This window comes from Megalops cyprinoides, chromosome 6 (genome assembly GCF_013368585.1).
Source record: "Megalops cyprinoides isolate fMegCyp1 chromosome 6, fMegCyp1.pri, whole genome shotgun sequence".
Classification (NCBI taxonomy): domain Eukaryota; kingdom Metazoa; phylum Chordata; class Actinopteri; order Elopiformes; family Megalopidae; genus Megalops; species Megalops cyprinoides.
Window position 1 is genome coordinate 5,436,085 of NC_050588.1, and position 22,653 is coordinate 5,458,737.

Here is a 22,653-nt window from a genome sequence, read left to right on the forward strand (position 1 = left end):
ATCTTTGCTGGTGTGCAGCCAGCAGATACTGATTTGGCAATTTAGAAGCCAAAGTATATTTACTGACAGCAAAGAGAAAAAAGTTTACAGACTGACAGGCAGTAGTCATGCTGCTCTGGGCTTTAAATTGTGCATTTGAATGAAATGTTTTGTTTTGTTTTTTTTTTTTTTTTGCTTTGGGTAAGCACACATGCCACTCATTACAGTCTCTCTCTGAAGTGTGTAAAGCCTGTAGATCAAATAATTTTAGATACGTCATTTGATGAAATGTAACCATTAATTTATATTAACATTAATTGAATGTTAACATTTATTTATTTTATTTCATTTTTAGTGATAAAATATGTATTCTTAGTCTCGCTTGCAAAAGACAATACAAACGTTTTTACAGTATTAATATTTAAACAACATTTGATGTAATCCCATCCCTTATCTGGTCTTTTGTAAAAAAAAAAAAAAAAAGACTTCCAGGCAATGTTAAAGAATGTAATAGTGCCTGTAACATTGCATCTGTGGGAAAATTCTCAATGATTTGTTTTGCTACAGAGTTACCAGGCGTGCACTGTCTGTTTACTGCCTGTCTGGTTTAGGGTCTGGCCAGTAGAGAGTGCTTTTTAAAGCACAGATCAAGTTTGCAGGTGGGGTACTGTACACTAAAGCAAAGGTAATCAACTGAAGTTGTTTCACAATTTTTTCATGAACTTTAAGTCTGAAACTAACCCAAGGCCCAGAAAAGACAGGCTGACCCCCAACCTGAGACTGAAAATGTAGAGCAATGGAAGAAAATACACTTTTGCCACTTTCAAACTTGTCAAACTGCACTGCCATGAGGCTCTGAAAACTCCAAACTCAGCTTGCAAGGTAATCACAGTGAACAAATCACTCCAACCCTAAAATTTGCTGACCAGCTGGCTAGCTTCCTAGCTAAGTAGTATGAGCTTCATAATGTGCATACCTGAGGGAGAGAAATGGTTCATTCACTCCAAAATGCAAACATGACCTGCACATCAAAAACATTGGATAACATGAAATCAGATAACTCAACATCAACACAACAAGAGGGAAAAGATCCCATGTTACTATTGAATGGTGGTACATCCAGCCTTCCTGTAATGTTAATCCTTGGACAGAGTTAACTATATATCAATTGACAATTTACAGATCTGGTTTACAGTGACAATTAACCCTCCTGAAGAGAACAGAAGAGGAGCATCTTTCTGTTTGCATTGGCATAGGCAATTAGTTTAATTAGTTAATTAAACTACCAAACAATTAAACAATTAGCCACTAAACAATTAATTAATTAGTTAATTAGTTGCACTGGCGGCACTCAGCTTCAGTGTCTCCTTATTTACCTCTAAAATGACATCACAGAGGCATGATATGAAGCAAATTGTGATTCATAATTTTATGTAAATGCATAAATAACAAAAAATAATTACTGACCGAACCTGAATCAAACACAAGTGTAAAAGTTCCATCTGACCCGAGCCCAACCTCTAGCGTCAGGTTCCCTTGAGCTAGGGTTGGGTAACAGACCTCTCTTGTATAAATTGCCCAGGATAATGGCAAGCAAATAAATAGGTAAAAAAAGACACATCCAGTACTGACTCGGCATGTTTAGCAGCATGTTTATTGAACAAAAAATGTATATAATTCATATTTTTAAATTAAGGAATTGGGTGTGGTTGCCCTTAAAAATGTAGAAATATATGTTTTTTTAAGAGTTATTTTTGAGGGAAAGTAGTAGTGATCTGGTTGGCAAATATGGCAAAATGTCTGAATAATTCATTTGAAGTCCATCCTCGAGCTGAAAATTGAACAAGGCAAATACAGCCTTGTCCTTAATGATTTTTAATCATCAAAGGGAAAATATCCCTGACATTTTTTTATCATTACACACACTCAACCATCTGCTCATGTATTACCACAACAAGCGGCAGCTCTATTATTTCAAACCACTCATGGAAGCCTTTTATTTTAGTCTTTTTTTGCTGGTTAAAAGAGTACTTAATGCATGAAAACCGGCCAACAGTGAGATGGTAATCAGCAATTACTGGTGAGAGGGACAAAGAGATTACATTATCTGGGCCCAAAATGCTAAATATTGAATAATGGCTGGTACTAAACTGTAGAGGTAGCTATCTACCACAAATACAAAATCATGCAAGACACTGTAGATATTATACAATTGTTGCCACACACACTGTGGCTAAACCCCAACAGACAGTAAGGTGTAGGATATATTTTTGTTAAATTCAGTTAGGCAATACAGATCCAGTTGGTTCATTGTCAGCTTGGATCCTTCTGTAAATGGTCTGGTATGCTTCTTCAACCCAACTTCCATTCAAAACAGCTGGCCTGATCATCTGGAAAAGGCATGGATCTACATGAACACAACCTGACATCATAATTTTTCTCTTTATGCAACACCTTATTTGGCCCAACTTGAGTGTAAAATGAGTGTGAGGGTAAATGTTTTTTTTTTAATTACAGCCTGAATCACAGTAGAGAAAATAAACCAGATGATGTAGCAATCCAGGAATGAAATATATCGCAGAGAAGAGATCACCTCAGATGACGATAAAAATTGCTTGCCTATCACCTGACACGACAGACTGACTCCTGATAAACCCAGCCCTGGCAGGCATTTACAGACTCATGATGGACTGGCTACTGACCTCCTGCATGGACCCTAGAGCAGGAAGAGAGCTGCTCTTGTACAGAGAGCGTGCTTGTAGAGGAACAGCAGCTTGGCAGGTCTCTGGGAGGGGTAGGAGCTGCCAGCTCCATGCTTTATGGACTGATCTGTTTAATGCCCATCAGCAGGGGCGAACAAACAAGTTATCTCAATGTAATGGCAATGTTAAGTTCAAATACACTTACTGCTGGTGTTTGGAGTCGATCCCGACCTGTGTTGTCCAATCCAAATGTTTGTATTAGTTGGGAGGTGATGTGTTCTAGCTGCTTCCCTGTAAACTTTTAGATACTAATCTCCTATTGGAGAATTTACATTGTCGTCTAAAGTTTTTTTTTTTTTTTGTGACGTTTATTAGTGAATCACTGTGAAATAAAAAACAACATGAATATTCAAAAATGGTGAATGGCACTCCCCACCTCATTTCATCCCGCCCCCCCCCCCACTTCTCCCACACGCACGCGCGCGCACACACATGCGGGCGTGCACACGCAAACAATAGAGAACAACAAAACCCTGTGCTGCCAGCATTTTGTTTTGTTGTGTGTTTTTTTATATGTGTAAAAAAAGGAGAAAAATCGTGAGCGCAGCAGAATTCTTTCAGTGGCGGCCGCGCACTGCGACAGCTCTGGTCAGCGTGATGCTCCAGTGAAGAAGCTCAATGGCAGGCCATGCCGGCCCCTGCCCCTCCACTCCAAACAGGGATTTTCCAGGGCTTTAGCTGGCTTGAGCCGCACGGGCCCCTGCTGGCCCACACAATGCAAACCTCTGGCTAATCAATTCTGTGCCGAACAAATCCACACCTCCCAGAACGAGGGGGAAAAGGTGCAGAGCAGATACCCCTGCTCCGTTGGCTACACCCGGAGGTATAAGCGTTAGAGAGGGACTGGGTTGACAGGGTGGGGGGTAGTGGGGGCGGGGGTTGGACCATTAATCATCGGGGGGGGCATTAAACAATCTAGCGCTAATCGAGAAATACTGATTGGGGACCAGATATCCCGCCGGTTCTCTTGAAGTGAATGGGCCTGTGTTCGTAACGCTTCAGAGAGAGTTTAACAGTGAATTACACATCAGATACTGGCTGAGATAGGGCTGCGGGGGCACCTGAATCTCAGCGTTTTTGTCACTTTTTCTGTAGTTGAACTCTGGCCGCAGTCTATAGGCACCGATTCTTACCCCATAACAGCCACGCTGCTGCCTTACATACAGCTCCAGTGCTGCTCTTTGACCAACAAGTCAAACCAAAGGGTGATCACGCATGTCCTGACATCTTAACAGCACAACTTCTTGCAGATTCTTTGAAGTCCCTTGACTTTTACAATACTAGTCCTGAAAACAAACAGTTTTATATATTGTTTGGACCTTGCCTGGTGGGTGCAAGCTTTGACCAAACAGCCGCCTGCACTGCACTCAACTATCTGCGTGGCGAGCTTATCTAGCTGTCGCACTGAGCATGCCTGTGGCTCTTAAAAAGACATGCACTGCTGATCAAACCTCTCCCTTCCGCCGCATAGGCTGGGAACCTGGGCCCCCCTTCTACTCCAGATCTGTCACACCTGTGCATAGATGTGCACCTGTCTGTCAGTCACTCCATGTGCTTTAAGAAGCATTCTGCTAATTTAAAAAACATGAAAGTGAGAAGGATTCTGTTAAAACGATAGGAAGTAGTGAGCAGATACCAATGGGGCATTGGTGCTCCAAGGGGCTTCAGGTCCCTGCTTTTGCACAAAGTACATCATATGACCCCCTCCTAATGTGACTCGGAAGATCCTTCCGAGTCACATTAACAAAATGATTTAACATTTACAAAAGGCTGCAGCTCCACTTACACTTAAAGCCACTTTTGGGCCCAGCTTGTCTGATCTCAGGATTGGTGATGAAGAAGCAAAACAGACATCTAAGTCAGTCCATTGAGCTATCTTGACACATGGAGGCAGAAAGAGTTTAGGTAAAAATTCATACAGAATCTATTTGCATTTCCCGTGTTTTGCTATTTTGAAGTTTTCTCAGTGCTAGACTCACTCGCATCTGAAGTTGTGTGGTGGCAGTCTTGGTACACAGTCTTAAGCACTCTGTATACACTGCCTGCCTATGTTCTCATTGATTAAATGTTTTCAAAGACTCAGTGGAAAAGCAGAGACAATGAAGTTGCTACACTAATATGCAGGAAGCAACAGTTAGCTCCACTGCAATGGAGGACCTGAGGAAAAACGCTTTTGCTGTGTCTCAGTTGCAAGCATTTCTCTCCCCTTCTGTGGCTAACACTATTCTACTCTAACTGTGTTAGCAATTATTCTTGTGCACCTTTCACCTGGTCATGTTCGCTGGATGAGATCTTCCAGCTGGGCTTTTTAAGCTGCCATCCCAACCTGATGGTGACGTCACACAGCTCTTTTGTGTACGCAATGAAAAGGTCTCTCTAGAACCCGGGTCACAATTGATTAATTTCCAGATTTTGGAGGACAATCCAGAGCTTCTCCTCTTCGGGTTCTGGTCAAAGCACGAGCAGGGCATACATAAAATCAGAATGTTATGGATGGTCCGCGAACAGTGCCGGTACCGCCCATGTGACAGCCGGCCGATATTCCAGGCCCACAATTCCGTGATCAGCAAAGTGAAAAGCGTGTGTATTTGCAACATTTTTTGCACAAAGAAAATTCTCTCAAAATTAAATTTGCATTTGGGGCAGCGGCATCCATCAAGCAGATGCAAATCAGCATTCTAACACAGTTTCTATACATATTGAAATGCATATACCTCAAGTTGGAAAGTGTGTATATGCATGTGCATATATATGCATACATATAATCCATATGGTCTGTTTTGGGGTCTGTGTATATACATGTATATTCATATTTAGGAGTTCTGTGTATATACAGTTTTAAAATTGATGCAATCTCTCCTTTGCTGTGTATGCATACTACATATACTGTGTATGCATATGTATAAATACATGCATACATACATACAAATATAAACATGCATACATGTATACAATTAATGCATATGTAGGTAGGTTGTACATACATATAAGATGTGCATGAACATTAAAATTGCATGTTTAACAAGGTCGGTTGTCTCAGTGTGCATGTTCTCTGATAAAGATCAGTTATTTCACTGCACATATCCTCCACTTGTTGGTTCAAGGCCCTTCCGTGTGAGGGGCCTCTTCTGGTCCCTGGTGTTATGAGTGGCATTGTTGGCTGTGTTTCTTTAGCGTCAGCACTTATTCCATGCAGCCAAGTGACACAATCTTTTTCACACCACTTGTTAGTTCAAGTGGAACTGTGTGTTCAGAGAACTTGAACCTGGAGCTGTGCTAACAAAAAAAAGTGTTTCTACTGATAGAACAGCCATTCCTCTCAAAGTGCTCCTTTACAGTTGTGTTCATTGACCTGGTCTCCTCATCTAAGTACACCTAATTCTCAGGTGTTCAGATGTTTAGGAACACGTAAAAATAAGTTTGCTAACACCTGAATGTGTTGGGGGTAAGGCAATATAGGCAACAATATTTCCATATTTTTGTTGTCTTCCCAGTCCTTATTCAAGTTTCCAAAATCTTGTGCTGGAATATTTTTTTTTATCTCAGTATTAAAACCCAAAAGATGAAGCATAAGGCATACTGCATGAGTACAGCAATTAAACAAACAAAAAAGGACATCACCAGCCACCATTATTTCTCACAGAATGTATAACCTTTCACCTTACCTGATAAAAAAGTCTTACACCTTTTCCCCTCCTCACCTGAGGGCTTGTTCATTACAGTTTAAGGTGAGGTCTGACCACCATGCCAGGGGTGAGGGAAGGGTTAAGTTTGTTTAATTTCAGACGTCCAGCGCCCCCTCCCACCACCCTCCCCCGGCGGATTATGGCGTCACTTTGACCCCCGGACTGTTATAAATCCCCCCTGTCTCCCCTCTGCGCTCTGTCAGAGAGACTGAATGTCTGCAGGACATGCTCAAGCTTTGTCTTTTCGTGTCTCTTCACTAACCCCAAACCATCACGCTCACATCGATGCACAGATCCTCCTGACAAAGGCAACGCTCATCTCTCCGCACACGCACACCTATGTCTGTATGACAAAAGGACCGCACCCAGAGGCACCGGCGTTGCGGACCGTGACAGACGAACTGAGCTGAGCCGAGGTGACTTCCGCTCGGCTACATGTTGAACCGTTTACGTGCTGACTCGTCCTTAGCTTTAGACTAGACCCGTTTTTTTTTTTTTTAAGGTCCGTTCACCCCTTCTGTTCGTTTTTTAGGAGCGACCAAGTTGTTGTTGTACTCGAGGCTAGCTGAACGAAGCAAGCCTGTAGGGGAAAAAAAAAGCTTTTCGTTGTTCTTCTCGGTCGTCCGACGGCGCTTGAAGAGGGGGGGTTCCTGCACGCGCTCTCCTCCACAGCCGCCTTCTTCTCTCCCCTCTCCCATTCGTTTTCCTGGGCTGCCTGTGATCACCGGCGAGAATGTGGGAGTTCCGGTCCATGTCGTTCTGGCGGGCGGTGTTCGCCGAGTTCTTCGGCACCATGTTCTTCGTGTTCTTTGGGCTGGGAGCGGCGCTGCGCTGGACCACCGGGCCCCACCACGTGATGCATGTGGCCTTCTGCTTCGGGCTGGCGGCCGCCACGCTCATCCAGTCCATCGGCCACATTAGCGGCGGCCACATCAACCCGGCCGTCACCTTCGCCTACCTGATCGGCTCGCAGATGTCCCTGTTCCGCGCTGTCTTCTACTGGGCCGCCCAGGTGCTCGGGGCCATGGCTGGCGCCGCCGTGCTCTACGGGGTCACGCCCAGCAACATGCGCGGCACCCTGGCGCTCAACACGGTAAGTGGCCGCATTCTGAGCCCGACTCCCCCTGTCCCCGCCCACATCAACTGTGTGTGCTCACACTCACAGCACAGAGAGAGATCTCTAAAAACTGCACAGTGGCCCTCCTGGACTGGTGACCAGCTGGCACGGTGGACATCAGTGGACTAAGTTATGTAAGTGATTGCTCCACTGCTTCCCACCGTTGGCCTGTAAGATTCTGCCGGAGCATACAAAAAGGGTGTGGACATAAGATGGGTACAGAAGATGCAGCTAGAACATAAGCAGGGGTCAGCAGTTGCTTTGACCTTTGTCTGGGCGCAAATGTTACAGACATCGTGATGACAATTGCCATGACATAAGTGAAAGCCACCAGTGACAGAAATGACCTGATTGGAGACAAGTGCTTGTAGTCCATCTGAAAGGACGAAAGAGTGTTAAGATGCACAGGGCAGTGGGTGTGTGCTGATGAGAGGGGAGCCCCTGATTGGTTGTGATTGGCACCTGCAAGGACTCCAATTTCTCCTTAAATGTGTTTGATGAGACAGGTGGGTTATTTAAGCCCCTCCACTCTAATGCCTCATGGCGCATTGCTGTAGATGGCAGATTCTCACTGTGCCGTGCATGTTTGTCACCAAGAATAGCACAATGTTTCTTTGCAATTTGTCTGTTGTTTAAGGTGTCTGCATGCACCGCAGTACTTTAAGGACCAAGCAAGAGCAAATGCTGTTGGGCAAGGTTTTAGGGCATGGATATTCCTGGCTAAGATGGACACACTTTAATGAATGCTAAGCATGGGAACTGTTTAAGCTGAATCAGTTAATGCTCCAGTCCTGCTTTGCCTCCTTTAAACTGATTTATGACATTTTGCTTAGTTTTTGATTTCTTGGCTAAAATGCAAATGAAGGATGTGAAGAAATGCAATAAATATTTACACAGTTTTGACAGATCGGGTTCTCCGGTAATGCACTGGGTTTTTGACAATCATTAAAATGAAAAATGCAAATGCACAGCCCAAAGGCAGATGAAATGCCTTGACCTGACCTAACATTGTTATGTGCTATGTTGTTCTGATGCTGTTGACATTGCCTTTCTGTCCTCCACCCTTACCTACCTGAACACAGTCATTTATTTGTTTTCGGAGTCCATTGCTGAGGTTGATTCGTAACTCACCCCTGGTTGGACTGATAGACTGACTCTTCCGCCTCTATGTCGCCCCCTACAGCTGCAGCCAGGCGTCAGCCTTGGCATGGCTACAACGGTTGAAGTCTTCCTCACGCTGCAGCTTGTGATCTGCATCTTCGCCGTGACAGATGACAGGCGCAACGGACGCATCGGCTCCGCGGCTCTGGCCATCGGTTTCTCTGTCACCATTGGGCACCTGATGGGGGTAAGAGAGAGAGAGGAGTCGGGAGAAGCGTGGTGGTAGACAGAGGGAGAGGGGCAACAACTGCATGGTCACTGTGAGACCTCTAATAGAAGACATCACAGGCAGTCCACAGCTAAAGCGGGGTTTGCTCGATTGGAACTTGACTGTGATTAATCCTGTAATTGACCCTATAACTTCAACAATTTTATCATTCATATCGATGAATGGATAGTGGATAATGGATATTTGTATAATTTATTAATTAAACAATCAGTAATATTTATCTTAATCTGTTTGTGAGCTAATCCAGTTGAAAAATATCTATACAAAATTTCACACATTCATGCATAACTGTAAAGAATAATAATATATATCATATAAATATCACATAAATAGTACATTTAGGTCACCCTGTGGGAAAAGGTTATTAACATCATTTTTACTTGCATGACTGAAAAATGTGATGTTTAGAGGCACTGAGCACTACTACCAGAACACATCATTCACTGATTAAGGCAGTATGACAAACAATGTGTATCTCCAGCCTCATGTGCTAATGTAAAAAGGCAATGAGTGCAATTTTTCCCGAACAAATTAGTAATAGTAATATCATCCTCGGAAATATCGTATATTCAGCTTTGTTGTATCTCATTATTTTTCTCTTTTTATGCAAGCATCTTCTCTCTTCTGTCTCACCCTCTCGACTGTAAATTATAAATCAAGCTATTAATTTATTCATACATGCAGTGGGCTGACATGCCTACTGCTGCTCTGTTATGGGGGCCATGCTGATCTGCTGGTTCTAAGAGCTACTGTCTTTGTTGCAGATGTACTACACTGGAGCCGGAATGAACCCTGCCAGGTCTTTTGCCCCCGCTGTTCTGGTCAGAAACTTTGCGAATCACTGGGTAAGAAACTCACCAGGAACGGTTGCCTGGGTGTCATTCTCTCACTCATCGCTGAGTACCTGCAAAATCTGTGAAAGAACTTTGGTGATTCCAGAACCAGTGATTAATGTTGCATCAGCATCCTTCACTTGATCCTCCTCACTTAACCCTCCAACATTATATGTGCCCAGCTCAGAAAGTAGGTGTTTCAGCCACATATATGCAATTAACTTCTAATGTTATGTAAAATAATGCAAGGCACTATGGTTAAAAACCCAGACCACTCAGGTCTAATGTAAGGTTTATACATAATTGAAAAATCTGAACTATTTATATCCTTTAATTTGAAGAACTTTACTACCTGTTTGCTCTCAAATAAAATTCAGAAATAGTTATGTTTTACGACAATAAAAGAGGTAAGTCAAAAAAATTCCTTAATTCATAAGACACTGACCCAGTTGATTACATATATACATTTTGTTGATAATCATTACTAGCACTGCCATAATGAATTTTGATTCAATGTTCCAGTAACGCAGTAAATGAAATAGAACCTTAATTTTGGAGTAACAATGGTGTGCTGATCTGGAACCTGGGGGTTGGGATTCTAATCCAATTATTCAATGGTTTTCAAGTGTAAAGCCCACAGTCACTGTACATAGCCTTCAACTGAGGACTGGGCAAACAAACAGTCAATGTACGTTTATAACAATCACAATAATTACCAAAATGATCGTGATGTGTATGTAATACAGCTGTGCATGGTTTTGATGAAGGGACCAAGCACTAACTGTATGTGTGTCTGTTGTGACAGGTATACTGGGTGGGCCCCATGATTGGAGGAGCCATGGGAGCCCTGCTGTACGATTTCATGCTGTTCCCTCGTTTCCGGGGTCTGTCCGAAAGACTGGCCACCTTGAAGGGCAGCAGACCCCCCGAGGCTGACAACCAACCGGACACCCGCAGCGAGCCCATCGAGCTCAAGACGCAAGCCCTATAAACCCCCCCACAGGGGGGCAGAAGGCCGCGGCTCTGCGCCCGCGTTCACACTCACATGACCCAACACCCACTCACCCAGCACTCACTCACACCTCCCATCCACACGAACACTCACAAACACACTTACACATGGAGGTACGCAACCTCACCACAGACAGCAAACAAAACATCTCCTTCCCTCGCCTCTCACTCTCGAGTCCAGAGCTGGACGTTTCTGAAAGAGAGGCGATGAGCGTGCTCCCCATCATCAGTTCCTCCCCACCAACCCCCCTCCCCCACCGCTTCCTCCAGGCCCAATCCACCCATCCTCACCCCCCTTCCCAAATTTCAACCCATACAACCCCCCCCCCCCCCCCCCCCCCCCCATTCACCCCAAGACGGCAGGATAACGAGAGACAACTTGAAGAGGAGCCATCGCTGGAGAAGGTGGCCTCTGCCTGATGGGGCAGGGAGTGGGTTTGCGCCTGGCTGGACCACTCAGGGCGGGGGCCTCTCTCTGAGCTGCAGTCTCCTTGGAGTGGGCTAGAGCAGTGGACTTACGCATGCTTTTCCTTTTCATCTGATTTCATTTCTACTTATTTCCTTTTCTTTTCTGCACTTCCGATACATGACATGGATGTATGATACCATTAGAATTTGCCAGGGTTTCATTCTCATTTTCATTTTATTTGTGTGTGTGTGTGCGTGTGTGTGTGTGTGTGTGCATGCGTGCGTGCGTGCGTGCGTGCGTGTGTGTGTGTGTGCGTGCGTGCGTGCATGTCAATGTTAACTGATGCTTTTTCTTTAGGCTTTTTTCACTACCGCTCGCCCGTGTTTGTACCATGCTTATGTTTCATTTATCAACTTATTCTTAGGAAACAACCACTTCTTCTCCTCCCATACTGTGATATTTGCCATCATATCTGCTTCCCTTTGACTTTTTACAGAGACCTCCCTTTACTAGCCTTTACACTATTTTTTTTTTCCAACGACACAATCCTCAGAAAAATGTTGCATCCCAGTCTTTGAAATGGCTCTGTAAGTTTCTAGCAGCTGCATGGCCTGGACTGAGTCTCTTCTTAAGGTTAGACTCCGTCTGGGACCACAAAGTGACTCTAACCCTATTTAAAATGGAAAATAAACACAAAAACATGACACAAAACCGATGTCTTTTCTTAACTAAACTTTTTTCCCCCTTCCTCTGTCTAGACTCAATTATATGCAAGTTCTTCAGAGCTGAACCAGAGCTTTTAGCTGCATGTTTGACTGTGTGAAACTTGTTCTCTGTGACTTTGACAATGGTATTTAAAGTGCCTCCAAGTTCACCTTGGTCAAATGCATCAGTGCTGGGCTGCAACGAGAATGTTGTTAGGCACATGCAATTTCAGGCCTGTTTTTTTCCAGCTATCGAAACTCTCCACCCTCCATAGCCGAGCATCAGCAGATGTATTGCTCCGGCGTGAGTGGTGGATTGGTTTTCTGGTGTGTTTTCTGTAGCAGCAACAGGAACTAATCCTCCCCGGCTGCAGGCTGTGGGCTCCGGGCTCCGAGAGAGGGCTCTGTTGTTGCTGGCTAATATGTTTCATCCTATTTTTTAATGTCTCTTCTTAATAACTGAGCGCATGGTGGTGCAGTGGCCCTCAGGCTTATTTCTGATGTCAGCAGAGATTTGCTACTTTTTTTCCCCCCAACTGCTAATTGGGGACAGGTGGGGGGTGATTCTAGTCTTCTTAGGTGCTTCACATTTCTGGTCTTTTTGAAATGAGATGTGCTAATGCTCTTAACTCGGTTTCCTGATCATCACAGGAAAGAAATATATATACATATGTATATTAAAATTCCTTGTTCATTTTGGGAGCAACTGACCTCAATAAGCTACATTTGTAAATATTTTGAAGCAAATGTGCACCTATTTATTGAGAGGAGACCCGGTGTGGAGCAACAGTCCCACCTCATCCCTTCCCTTTTAAGATGCCCTCTTCTTGCGTTCACCCAACCTCCTCCCTCTGCTCTCTAGGCCCCAATGCTGCTCACATTCAAAAATAGTTAGGGAAACTCCTAAGGAGCATTCACACAACATTGCTGTAACATTGTAGCAGTGTATGCATATTGCTACAAGGTGTCAGCAACAGAAGATATATTATGCATTTAGCTGTACAGGGGGTTGGAGATTAGGTAAATGGGGGGAAATCTCCCTCAGATCAGTCATTCACAAACTGTATTTACTCATTCAGTATCTCAGCTGCTATATTAGAGGTTGTTCTCTGCTTTTGCAGTTGTTTTTCAGCTTTTTTTTTAGAAACATTGAAGTTTAAAATATGCATATAAAACAGTTTTAGGTAACTATCCATTGATTGTAGCATGGATGAAATGGAAAAAGTTGTTTGTTAAATGAAATGGATTTACATTTAGTCACTGGGGTGTTTTGAGGTGTTGCAATTAGAAATTGAAAGATGTGTCCTTGTCAAACAGTTTTTGATGTATTGTCTAAGGGGATTGTCACCTCCAACACAAGCTAGGTAATTTTTCTGCCTGGGACAGATAGGAATTGAAAAGGGGGTGTATGGGATGACAGATATCTGAAATTATAGCTTGGGTCTTCTTAACTTCCTAACTATCAGGGTTGATCTGGGTTAATTCATCTTATTTTCATTTGTACTTTTTATGTCTTTCTTACTAGTGAGAACAATTACTTGGGAAAACATTAAAATGTTTAAATGAGGATTTATTGTTGAGATTAGAAAAAAATATCAGACTTATTTATATATTTTCAGTTTCTTTTGAATTTTTATATTCTATTTTCACTTTTTTAAGGTTTTAATAAAAATGTATTTGGGAACAGTGCTTAGGATAATATTCTAGAATAATCATTATTATCATTAAGCAAAGAAATGAATCACCCATGTGATTTTTTTTTTTTTTTTTTTTGCAATTACACAGAGTGTTAGTGCAGTAGCTATGAATCTGGTTCTGTTCTGAAGTAGCCAATGAATGAAGCCATGTGTCTTGACACAGCTGAACTTCTCTTAATGGGAGGAGAAGAGCCATGGTGTTTATGAAAGCTTTTCATGATATTACACCTCCAGCTAGTCTTGTCACTCCACTCCTCCCACAAGTTGCTTCTCACGACTGCATACCGAAAATACACATTTGAGATTCAATACAAAATTTTTACACCTGTCAACATTCAACCCATCCTCCTTTCCCCAAAGTGACAGATTGGGGCAAAGGAAGTAGCTTGTTTTGATACCCAAAGACAAATTTTCTATAAATAAACAATTTACGAAAATACTTCTGGCTTGATGCTTTGTAAATAACAGACTGTTCTGCAGCATGAATACCCTAAGCTTGATATGTCAATGCATACTAGAGTCTTCATTCTGGAATCTTGAGGTCATACCAGTTCATTTCCAGGACCCTTCTTCAAATTGAAGTGATACATTGGACCTGATCTGTTTTTGAACTTAAAGTGTGTTTTTATTTAGCTTGGTAGTGTAGTGAGCCTTCAAGTTTTGGAGGACTACATTGTGGAAGGTCAACTATGACCCGAAATATGGTCCCTAGCTAGTGACAACTTAAATGTTTTGGTTGTTCTCGGAAATAAGAATTGTAGCATATTCAAAATCTAATCTAGTCCTCATTTTGCAGTTACTGACTGTTTTTTTTAGCTCTGCTTTACATATATCGATGACATTTAGGGTGTACAGGTGCATGGTTTCCAACAGAGTAGATTCTCCAAGATCACAGCTACAGCTGATGACAAGTTTCATTTTGCCAATATTCTGAGTAGGGGGTGTTTTTGATTCTTATTAAGTTTGTTAGGGTTTTGTTACCATTTCTTTTCCTTTTCTTGCTTTGACTGAATTTGCATAGTACAAGCATTTTGTGAGAAATCTTGAGAAATAAATAAAAAATATCAAAATGCTCTGTGAAAAGATTTATAGTCAGAAATTTCTACCAGTAGGCCTATGCTCAAACACATGCACAAACACAAGTCTGACCCGCCCCTCCAATGATCATTATTAAGAATATCTGGACATATTGATTGCATAAATTTTGTCTATGTCTACACAAAAAGAGCTGCCCTGTGAGGAGGTGGGCAAGGCTGGTAATTGAAGTGAGCTGAAGTTGAAGAGGGTGATGAAATTTATCACAAAACCTGCATGCGTATTTTGTGGTATCGTATGTTACTGCATTCTTTTAACTTATAATTGCTCCTCAGTCCACATAATTGAAATATAACACAAATTTGCACACATCAGTGTGTTTATCTCTTCTCACTCCTATCCAGAGAAAGTTCATGTCTCACCCCACCTGCAAATTGTATCAGCAACCTTTGGGCTACTAGGTGGTTTTACTGGTGACGGGCATTCAAATTGTTAATTAACTGAATTTAAATAATTTTGTTCAGTTCAGCAGAAAGATTCACTGATTCCTTCAGCAAAAAGAGAAAACTGAAAGAACTGGATGATTTAACAAGCTGAGGACACTGAATGAATCAGTGTACTGTGTGCTGATTCATTCAGTGCTTAGAGGAGTTTATGTTCAGAAACACTTATCATTCTGATACGCTGTTCGGATAGCAGTCCGCACCAGTCCAACTTTTTCCTCCACTCATGGACACTTTTAGTTTTGTTGTATTCTATAGGCTGATGTAGTTGTTTAAAGCATTTGGCAGGGTGCTGGTGAGTCAAATGAACAAATCTTTCAGGATAGTGAATCAGTAGGCTACAGACAATACACTCAAAAGGGTCATTCAAAACGATCTATTTGTTTGTGAATTGCACACCACACCGCTACATTCCACCTTAAGTGTCCTTCTGGCTCACTTTGTGTTTTGCTCTAATCTTTTATTTCTTTACTGTATTTTGCATAAACACCCTTTGCTGAACAGGAGCGCAACTACCTATTTCTATAGATACATGCAAAACCCTGTTTAGCGCCCTCGTCTGTCGCGGTGTTTGAACAGAATGTACAACATTTGACATTACAGCTGGGCTGTCGAATCATGTAGGGGACGTCTGAACTACGGATATATGAGTCACAATTTACTATGTCACAACCATACTCCATACTTTACACCTCAGAGTTATTTCAAAGTTAACGTTTATGTTAATATGTCCTATCTCAGATAAAGTAAAGTTAGGCAACATCATGTAGTAACTCCCTGCCCAAGTTTACAGCCAGTTAACTAGCTAACTACCTACTTACCTCTCTATTTACTTAGGCCTACCTAACAGACCTTTCCGTTGGGAAACGACCCAACAAATATTGGGCTATGCTAGCGAGCTAGGTAAATCCCTTCAAGAGGTTTCTTAACGTCACCTAACTCTTTTCAGATGTCTGGTTTTGCGTAAAGCAGCTATTAAACGTTTTCTGCATTTTAATTTTGTTTCCTGCTGCCTCTTCCTTTTTTTCTGTTTTGGCCGCCAGCCAAGCGATCTTGGAGCGATGATGGAATTCTTCTTTGGTCGCACTACTCGCGGTCACTCTTAATAGATGCATGTCCGCGATCGATATCTCTCTGTGCTGGTCAGTAGACTGCGAATCAAATAGTATATCTTATTTAATCGGTTTTCATCTAAAGGACTTTCCGAGTCCGCTGAACGTTGTGCAAGTGTTACAATGCTTGTATTTCACGCTTATTAATTTAACTTTTCTTTAGCCTATTTATTGCCGGCTTTGGCTACCCTCTTCTGCGGTGCCCCCATGCGTTGCGTATGCTGCATTCCCCCTTTTGCACCTCTGCTGTTAAATAAAGGTTATGCCTGTATACTATGTACACTTAATTTTTAAAATATTTATTAGATGATAAATTCCAGAGTTCCAAGTTGCGAATTATTTAAATGTTCTATTAATTATATGAACCTGTTTTTTCAACATGTGCGTCGCATAGTTTCCATTGTTGGATTTTTCATATAGCAAAAAAGGAATGAACTTCGTCTTTTCTTCCGTTCTGCCGCCTCCAAGTCCCCTCTGTCTTCAAGAAATACCTGAAGACACAGCTCTTCCGCTTTCGTCTGAGCACCTGAAACACTACCACCTAAAGAAATCTCTCATGTCTCAAAACTGTTTCCCTATTTTTTAAAAAAGGAAAATGTAATCTAATGGTTTAATGCTGTTTAATGTTGTCTCTACCAGCTAGCTTGTACCTTGTCTGGCCAACAACTGAAACCTGGTCGTGCAGTGCTTCTAATATTGTTGACTCCTTATGGTTTTTTGCGTGCTTTTAAGTCGCTAAATAAAGTCGATAAAATAAATGAATAAATGTAAATGTAAATACAAAAACACTCCTTTGCTTATTTCCAAAAACATGTATTTTAAAATAAATGAAGTCAAGTGATATCTAGCCGCTTGTTGTCCTTGTTGGTTATGGCCTTGTTGAAGATTCATTCTGGTTTTTATCAGTAGGCTAAAGTTTGTAAAGTGCTTATTTGACTACAGTCTTTTGAAGCAACGCAATATATTAAGGTTTTAGTAAATAAGGTATGATATGAACCTGTAATCTCTTCTACAGCCAGCTATCTACTCTAAAACTTCTTTGACATTACAGTAACTTACTAGTTATGTAGAAGTGTAACACCCAGCTAACTTGCTGGTATACTGTTATGGTGCTGGTAAAATAACAATGATGATCATTTTAAATAATGATGCAAATACAGGTGAACTGGTGAAATATTTGATATCTAGAATCTCAATGGAATGGCAGCCACCGATGGGGGAAAAAAATAGTAGAGCAGAAGTTTGTCAGATAAAACAACCCAAACAAGCCTTTTTCTTTTTCAATTTGCTGCACATTTTATTTTCATCAGAAAACAATAAAATAGTATAACATAAAAATTATGTCATCTATTCAACTTTTTATTGGCAAGTCTACCTAAAACAGAAGGCTTTATAATTGTAGTTAAGTAAATAAATAAACATAAACTTAACAATGCTTTGTACATGGCTGGACAGACCATCTCAGTATATTTAGAAAATTGCCCAGTCACTGACAATCTTGTCGTTTTAGTCATTATAACTCCCTTGCTGTATGTTCATAGCTGATGGAAATTTAAGAAGCTGAACTGATTTCTGATGTATGTAACAACAAGTAAGGTAGACACACTTTTTCCAAGTCGGCATCGAACACATACATTTGTAAAAGTTTGGTTTTTATAAGGGTATTAAGAGTAAAAACCATAACTGGTCTTAAGAAAGCTAGAGGTACCGGTACATACAAACAGTACCATTTATATTCCGTGTAGGTGTTTTCGTTGTCGTGATTTTTGTTCTTTGTCGAGTGTCCAGCTTGGGAAATTGAGGCGGGTTTATGCAGGTGCAACAGAAGAGACCTCTGTTTTGGATGAAGACACCTCGGAGCCATCATCAACCTTCTTGCCAAACATTTGCATAATGCAGACACGGAACTGGAGAAGAAAAAAAAATGTCACAAACTCAATCTCATTGACCGATATGTGCATACTATGTGCGAGGCGAGTTTCTCGAGATTCTGAACTAGCTGAGTTGCAGTAAATTTAGATTATTTCTCTTGGGTTGTGTACCGTACCTGTGTTCAGACTTTAAGCATATACTTTATAGCTTACTCAAACAAAATATTTTGATTTTGTTGTATTTCTATAGTTCGGGCTTACCTGTCGGTTCATGAAGACGTAAATGACGGGGTTGTAGATGGTGGCGCTCTTGGCGAAGTAGGCAGGGAGGGCTGCGGCTAGAGGGTGGAAGGCGTATCCAGGGTTTGCCGCAGCGAAACAGGCGAAGAAGGTGTACGGCCCCCAGCATACGCAGTAAGCAATGATCATGACCACAACCATCCTGGACACTTCCTTCTCAGCCTTCTGTGTTGACTCTGAGTCCTTCTGCTGTGCTGCAACCTGTAGAAGACGAGAAAAATTGAGACATTTTACAATCGTTATTCTGAGCGAAGATATTTAAGTAATTACATTTAAGGCCTGCGAGTAGCGAAACTTTTTGTCTTGGGTGTAGTCTTTGACTCAGAAAAATATTCAACCTCGTTCTCTCTCATTGCACTTTTAGCAGTGAAGCTGCTTTTTTTTTGTCAAATTAGAGCATAGGCCATCAACGGTGTTAAGCTACAGTAAAAAAGAAAGATCTATTTTTGTGATTAAATTAGATTAGAAAAAAAGACTAAAATTGCAGGCTACCTGTTTTTATACAGTAAATATTTTGTGCAAAGGTTTGTTTGTTTTCTCCCCTAGTTTGTGCTACAACTATGCAAATACTATACCTGATAAATAACTTTAAAACTAATATTGTATAATATGAAGGAATTTGCTTAAAAAATCAACAAATGCATTAATAAAGACTGTTGCTTTTGGTGTTGCTAATTGTAATCTCATTGATGTTGAAAGTAGGCTTATTGAGAATACTTACAGCACGAATGGCCATCCATACAGCAAGGTAGCAAAGGATGATGATGGCAAGTGGGATAATGCAGCAGGTGATCATCAGCACAATCATGTAGGACTGGACACCTGGGTCCTCGCTTCCGCTGAACACATCAGGCCCACAGGAGGTCTTCAGACCATGAGGCCAATACCTGCGGGAGAAAGGAAAGCAAAGAAATTAATGAAGTGACGTGTTTTTTTCCAAAATGATTTTTGACTGGAGGTCTCAACGTGAGCGTTGGAGGTGGTGGTGGTGAGGTGTGAAATACCAACCTGCTCCAGCCGAAGATGGGAGGTGCACACCAGCAAATGGACCATATCCAGGAGAAGAGAATACCGGCAGTGGCCCACTTGGCATCAAATTTAACGTTTCCAAAAGGCTTGCAAACCACAACCCATCTCTCCCAGGAGATGACCGTCAGAGACCACAGGGCTGTGATACCTGTAGCAGGAGGGCAGTGGTACATAAGATAAGGGTGCACTCGTTTGTTATATGTGTTGCTGTGGCTAATTCCACTTGTTCAATCTAAAGGAGGTCTTACTCTGTATTCTGATGTTTGCCACAGTAGCACCTTAGGCTCTCTCACACTATGCGAGTGAAGCAAGATTCCATGATGCATTCCATGAATTGCAATGTCAGGCAATCACAAAGGGTTTGTTTTGGTCTTTTAGCCTGTTTTTCCAATATGGCATTTCCAGTTACATCAAACAGAAGAGCTACTTACCACACACAGAGACGGTGTAGCCTTCAATGATGCACAGGGGATGTCCCAGGATGAAGTAGCCAAAGATCTGGTTGATGACACTGATGGTGCTGGCAATGAGCGTTTCACCGAGATCAGCCACAGCCAGATTGACTAAGATCCAGTTGAGAGGGTGACGCAGCTTCTTGAACTTTGCAGTGGCCACAAGCACCAGGCCATTGGTGAAGGTTGAGGCTATGACCACGAAGATCATCCACAATGTGGACAGATTGTACACCCATCGGGGAGCAATGTGATAATTAGGGCCCTCAAAGGGATCTGTGGAGAGAAAGTGGAATAATGTTATAGGTGTGGAATGTGGTGAAGCAAGTGTGAAGAAACCACCAATAGAGAAACCTTGCGAATTATTTCAGGTCTATTTTGTCTGCTTATATATTCATACATGATATTTTATCATACCTGAAAATATCTATGCATGTGCAGTAGACTGTTCTTTTAAGTATTCAGTTCAGACAGTTATTTGGAAATATTACTGAGTGATTACATAAGTGTTCATTCAGCTGGCCCTTGAAAATGAAATTTATCAAACTGTTTCTGCACAGTAAGAAGAGCACACATTCCTGATTTATGTGATCCAAATATAAAAATACATGCATTTACTGTATTTTAAACCTCTGAATAACAGTCCTGGGGATTTATTTTTCCAATGTGACCTAATGACAATGAATGAATGAAGGAACAGATATGATTTTCTTACACAGCTACTGTTATAGGCCATTGGTGGATTCTTCAGATCTGTGATGGCCCAATAGGTCAGTTCTACACTAATGTATTGTGCTGTATATAGGGAATAAAACATTCTCTTACCTCTGGTGTTGTTGCTGTTTGTGTAGGTGAAGATTGAGTCCTTAGTCGTCTCCTCATTTCGTCGCCTGGCAGCAAACACTGCGTTTCCCCACTCCTCCGCCATCTTCAGAAAATTACCAGAAGCGCGTGCGGATCAAGACAAGGTCTTTTCTTCTTCCTCTCCTTGAATTCTTTTCAAATATCTCTGTCTTCTTCACCTCTTCTCCCTTGTCAACGCTTCCTTACTAAGTGGTTGGTGTCTCTTATCCTCCCTGCTCTCTCACCTTTCCTCTTGTGCGACCAACAGAGTGCAGGAATCCAGAGTGAACCATTTTATACCGAACATGTGTAATCAAGATTAGCATGTATATCAATGGAATTAAGGCTAAGACAGGGAGGAGCCAAACAGAGCAGGAACTGTACTCTTTTTGGCAGCAAATCTCTACGTAAATTCTGGGTCCTGACACAGTCATGATCATCTTTGCACACACACCCACCTGCCCACCCACCTCAACACACACACGCACACCCAGTCGAGGTGAGACCTCAGTTTAAGGTTAATCTTCCTTAGATAAGAAGCGCTTTTCCTGCTGCGTTTCTCTACCTAAGGTGAAATTGCCTGTCCTCATCATGGTTTAGACAAGGATCACATCTGACCTGCTCCTCTGATGGGATCAAGGGTGCTAAAGGAAATCATGTTGTTGCCACAGACCAAAATGCAGACTGTTCAGGCAGATCAAGAAAAAGACAAGAAAATGGTTGAAAATGTTAATGTGGTTTTCTATCGACTAAAATAGCACTGACCACTCATTGAAAAAGTGAGCAGGATGTGCATGTATGGACTGATTTAGGAGGTTGTACATAGATTGTACATTTAAAAAAGAATGCCCATCCCTTTCAGTTTGGTGCTGTATACACTGTTGTTGTAATTTCAGTTATAATTGATATAATTAATCAGAAGCTTTAAATATTGTGTACATTTGTATGTCATGTTTGTAGTTCTAATGATACCTAATGTGAATACAGTGTGTACATTGCATCCTATATTTTGCCACTGTTGTGTGATCATGTCACATTCTTCTTGATTTAAGAGGTGAGCCACAGTTCAAATTCCCCTGCATGTCAAAATTCAACAATCTCTTGAATCTATGTTCATCAAATAGCATTTATGATATAGTTTACCGAGAGATATGTGTTATTATAGTCTAAAATGTAATATTAATTGTTTATTTTATTATATTATGTTATCAGATTTCACTTGCCTCCTAATGCTGTAGTAGCTATAGGTAACAGCAGTCACTTTTTGAGCTAACAGCTAGCTAGTGAAGAGTGAAGAGCTACTGTCAGTTTGTCATTCAGAGGACATATACTACACTGAGCACTCCCATAAGCTTTGAGTGCTGCCCTTTTATCTGCAAGTACAATGAAATGCACTATTTCATATTAATGAGGTGTTTTCAAGTCATTACAGTATGATTATGCTTTTACCAGCTATGCTCCTGCTGTAATGTTAGTGTCATTGCCAGTGTTCCATTAGTGTACAATTTAATTCATTTATATGTATCTGATATACTGTCACAATAATACACAACACATAATTATGTAATTGTTGACTCTATAATAAAACCACACATCATGTGTGTTATGTTCTCTCTGATTTAAAAAGGGAGAGGACACAGATGTAGGACACTAAGCCGCCCCATAAGATTGAGTCTTCCATTCTTTAATCTCCAGAGCTATGTACTAAAACCTCATCACTGAAAACTCGTGCTCCAGTGCCATTAGCCCAAAAAAAAAAACCTACACACAGGGCATAAGCATTTACAGGGAGAAAGCACATGGTCAGAAAGAGCAGCTGTCAGCCACTGATTAACGCTCCAAACAAAGCTTTTTATTGTGGCAACACGTAACCCTTTCGCACCTTCCTCAGGTTGTGGGGTGATAAACGCAATGGCTGAA

At 41.6% G+C, this 22,653-nt stretch overlaps 2 protein-coding genes across 2 annotated transcripts; one reads left to right on the forward strand and one right to left on the reverse strand.

Annotated features, from left to right (window-relative positions):
* The first annotated feature begins 7,160 nt into the window (after positions 1 to 7,160).
* On the forward strand, positions 7,161 to 10,758 carry mipb (major intrinsic protein of lens fiber b). The gene is made up of 4 exons (XM_036531090.1): positions 7,161 to 7,520; positions 8,728 to 8,892; positions 9,699 to 9,779; positions 10,573 to 10,758. The coding sequence occupies exons 1-4, from the start codon at positions 7,161 to 7,163 to the stop codon at positions 10,756 to 10,758; spliced, it is 792 nt and encodes a 263-aa protein (XP_036386983.1).
* Positions 10,759 to 18,046: 7,288 nt separating this feature from the next.
* Positions 18,047 to 20,818, reverse strand: LOC118778706 (red-sensitive opsin-1). Its single transcript, XM_036530342.1, has 6 exons — positions 20,716 to 20,818; positions 19,870 to 20,166; positions 19,418 to 19,586; positions 19,131 to 19,296; positions 18,371 to 18,610; positions 18,047 to 18,145 (listed from the first exon to the last, which is right to left on the reverse strand). Exons 1-6 carry the CDS (start codon positions 20,816 to 20,818, stop codon positions 18,047 to 18,049), a joined length of 1,074 nt encoding a protein of 357 aa, XP_036386235.1.
* Positions 20,819 to 22,653: the final 1,835 nt, after the last annotated feature.